General features: G+C 52.7%; 1 protein-coding gene across 1 annotated transcript; it reads left to right on the top strand.

Moving 5' to 3' along the window:
• Positions 1-39: 39 nt before the first annotated feature.
• Positions 40-1,468, top strand: PTSG_05207 (uncharacterized protein; the record flags this gene model as incomplete). The annotated part of the gene is made up of 6 exons (XM_004993729.1): positions 40-81; positions 261-292; positions 471-614; positions 818-914; positions 1,062-1,190; positions 1,391-1,468. The coding sequence occupies 6 exons, from the start codon at positions 40-42 to the stop codon at positions 1,466-1,468; spliced, it is 522 nt and encodes a 173-aa protein (XP_004993786.1).
• Between the last annotated feature and the right edge of the window lie 1,032 nt (positions 1,469-2,500).

Here is a 2,500-nt window from a genome sequence, read left to right as displayed (position 1 = left end):
ACACGACGTCCATTAGCACACAGCACACACAAGATCAACATGCCAAGGCGCGGGAAGAGGGATCACGACGAAGCCTCCATGGTACGGGTTCGTGTGTGGGGCGGTGTGAGTTCCAACGTGTGTGTGGGGGGGGGTTGGGGAAGGGATGACAGTGACAGGCAGAGACTGGGTGTGTATCCTTGTATCAGACCACCAAACCATCTAAACCATCCTATGCTGTGCTCATCCCTTGCCCCCCCCCCACAAACACTGATGTACAGGATGGTAGCGGGGACGCGAACGGCTTTGACCTGTACGTTACCACACGACGTCTCAAAGCGAGATGTACAACAAAGGGGGTGGTTTGTCAAGAAGCGAGTGCGACGCAAAAGCACTGTATTCGCGCACTTATTCACACACACACACACACCCGCACTCGCACACACCCGCGCGCGCCCTCTCACTGAAACACTGTTACACGCGCGCCTCAGGGACTTTGAGAACATCCTGAAGCAACTCAAGCCGAAGAAGGACGAGAATCCGCAGAAGAAGAAGAAACTTGAGACACTGTGTAAAGCACAGGCGGCAACACTCAAGCAGACCGTGCAATCCTCGCTTCAAGCTGTCGAGGAACGGTAAAGAAAGAATGTGCGATGAGCTAACTGTGTACGCTTGAAGCGAGGCAAGGGCGGAAGCGTGTTGGGGTGTTGTGTAACCTGCGTTGAGACACACTTCTGTCTCGCTCGCCGATTCTCATCGACCATGCCCCTGCGTACTGGTGTGTGTGTGTGTGTGTGTTCGTGTGTGTTCGTGTGTGTTCGTGTGTGTGTGTCTGCAGCTTGAACGAACTCAAAGCGAAGGAAGGGGTCGATGACTCTCGTCGCGTGTTGCTCGAGGATTCACAGCGTTGGGCCGTCGTTCTTACTGCATTTCAGGTCTGCTTAAACCAAGGGTGTGTGCGTGTGTTTGTAAGGGTGATTTGCTTCGTCTGCCCCCTTGCTTGTGTTCTGCGTTGCTTTCCTTGCTGCCTTTCAACTTGTATCCTTCTCTTCTTCTTCTTATCCATTGCTGTTGCTCCTCAGGACCTGTCTGGCCAATACGAAGAGGCCGTCAGAGCGACGCAGAAGACGCACGAGGAGCAGTTGAAGAAGCAAGAAGCCGAGTTCCTTCAGACACTGGAGGAGATTACAGCAGCTTACCACTCTTACCACGTAAGCCTTTGTTGTCTACTGATGCTGGCCGCATTTCAAGGTGTTGGGTTGAAATGCGCCGTGTTATCGTGTCAGCTCAGCCTCTCATATCCATCTGCAACATCTTTCCAAACCCTTCCCTCAACTGCCGACTCACCCCCCCTCCCTCACTCATACGTGCGCGATTTGCGATCTGCCCCTGCCCGCCTTCTCTCCATCAGGCCCAGGTACAAGCCGAGGTGGAGACGCTGCGAACGCGCCTGCGGCAGCAATCAACAGCCATCGTCAAGCTCTTGTGAGTAAGAGTACGGGTGCTTGCATTCCCGCAGTTGTGCGCGATACTGTGTCTGCAGTGGAAGAGTGATTTGTGCTTCATTTGTTGATTGGTGTTGTGATGCGGCCTGCCACTCAGGAGGACTGTGCTCACTTGATCACTCCCTTTTTTCTTTATCGATGCGCACCCATTGACCACTTGACCCGTTGACCGCTTGTTGCTCACTCTGCCATCTCTGTCAACACAAATCACATGCCTCTTCAACCCAATCCAGGCAGCCAATGGCTTGAGTATCGACAACACCGGAAGCTCGTGAGCTTAATGCTGTCGTGGATGCTCAAGACTGTCAGTTCGTCCTTGTTGCCCGTGCCGTACACTTGGTCATGTTCTGCTATTGTGTGCTCGTGTGCATATACATGCGCCTGCACGTGTGCAGGTGTGCTTTGTTCCGTTCCCCTGGTCCCAGTCCAAATCAGTACATGTCTACATTTTCCGAGCGGCCCTTTCTGTCCTTTGTATTTTTGTATCATGACCCGCGAGTGTAACGCCCCAAGTACAACACACAGTACAACAGCCAGAGAGTGTAACCATCGAACCAGAGCGTACAAGCCCGCAACATCGACCCACAAGCAAGCATGAGAGCAAGGTGGCCAAACTATCCATCAAAACAGCAACCGGGTCAGTTGGTGCTGGTGAGGACACGGTCGTATCGCTTCATGAGCGCCTGGCCATCTCGACTTGGGTGAAACGCGTACACAGCTAGGATACTCTCCCAGCGCCGCCCAAACCTGCGCAGTGCAACAACACGGGTGTCTCAGCAGTTAGAGGGTGGGCAGACAGACACGTGTGCCTTCACACACACACAGAGAGAGAGAGAGAGAGAGAGAGAGAGAGAGAGAGAGAGAGAGAGAGAGAGAGAGAGAGAGAGAGAGAGAGAGAGAGAGAGAGAGAGAGAGAGAGAGAGGGAGAGAGAGATGGGGGAAGAGTCGGTTCTGGACCTCGATTCACCCGCATATTGAATATTTATTTTGATTTTTTTATTTTTTTTTTTTTTTTT

Source organism: Salpingoeca rosetta (genome assembly GCF_000188695.1).
Source record: "Salpingoeca rosetta unplaced genomic scaffold supercont1.12, whole genome shotgun sequence".
NCBI lineage: Eukaryota > Choanoflagellata > Craspedida > Salpingoecidae > Salpingoeca > Salpingoeca rosetta.
This window is presented reverse-complemented; position numbering and strand designations above follow the sequence as displayed.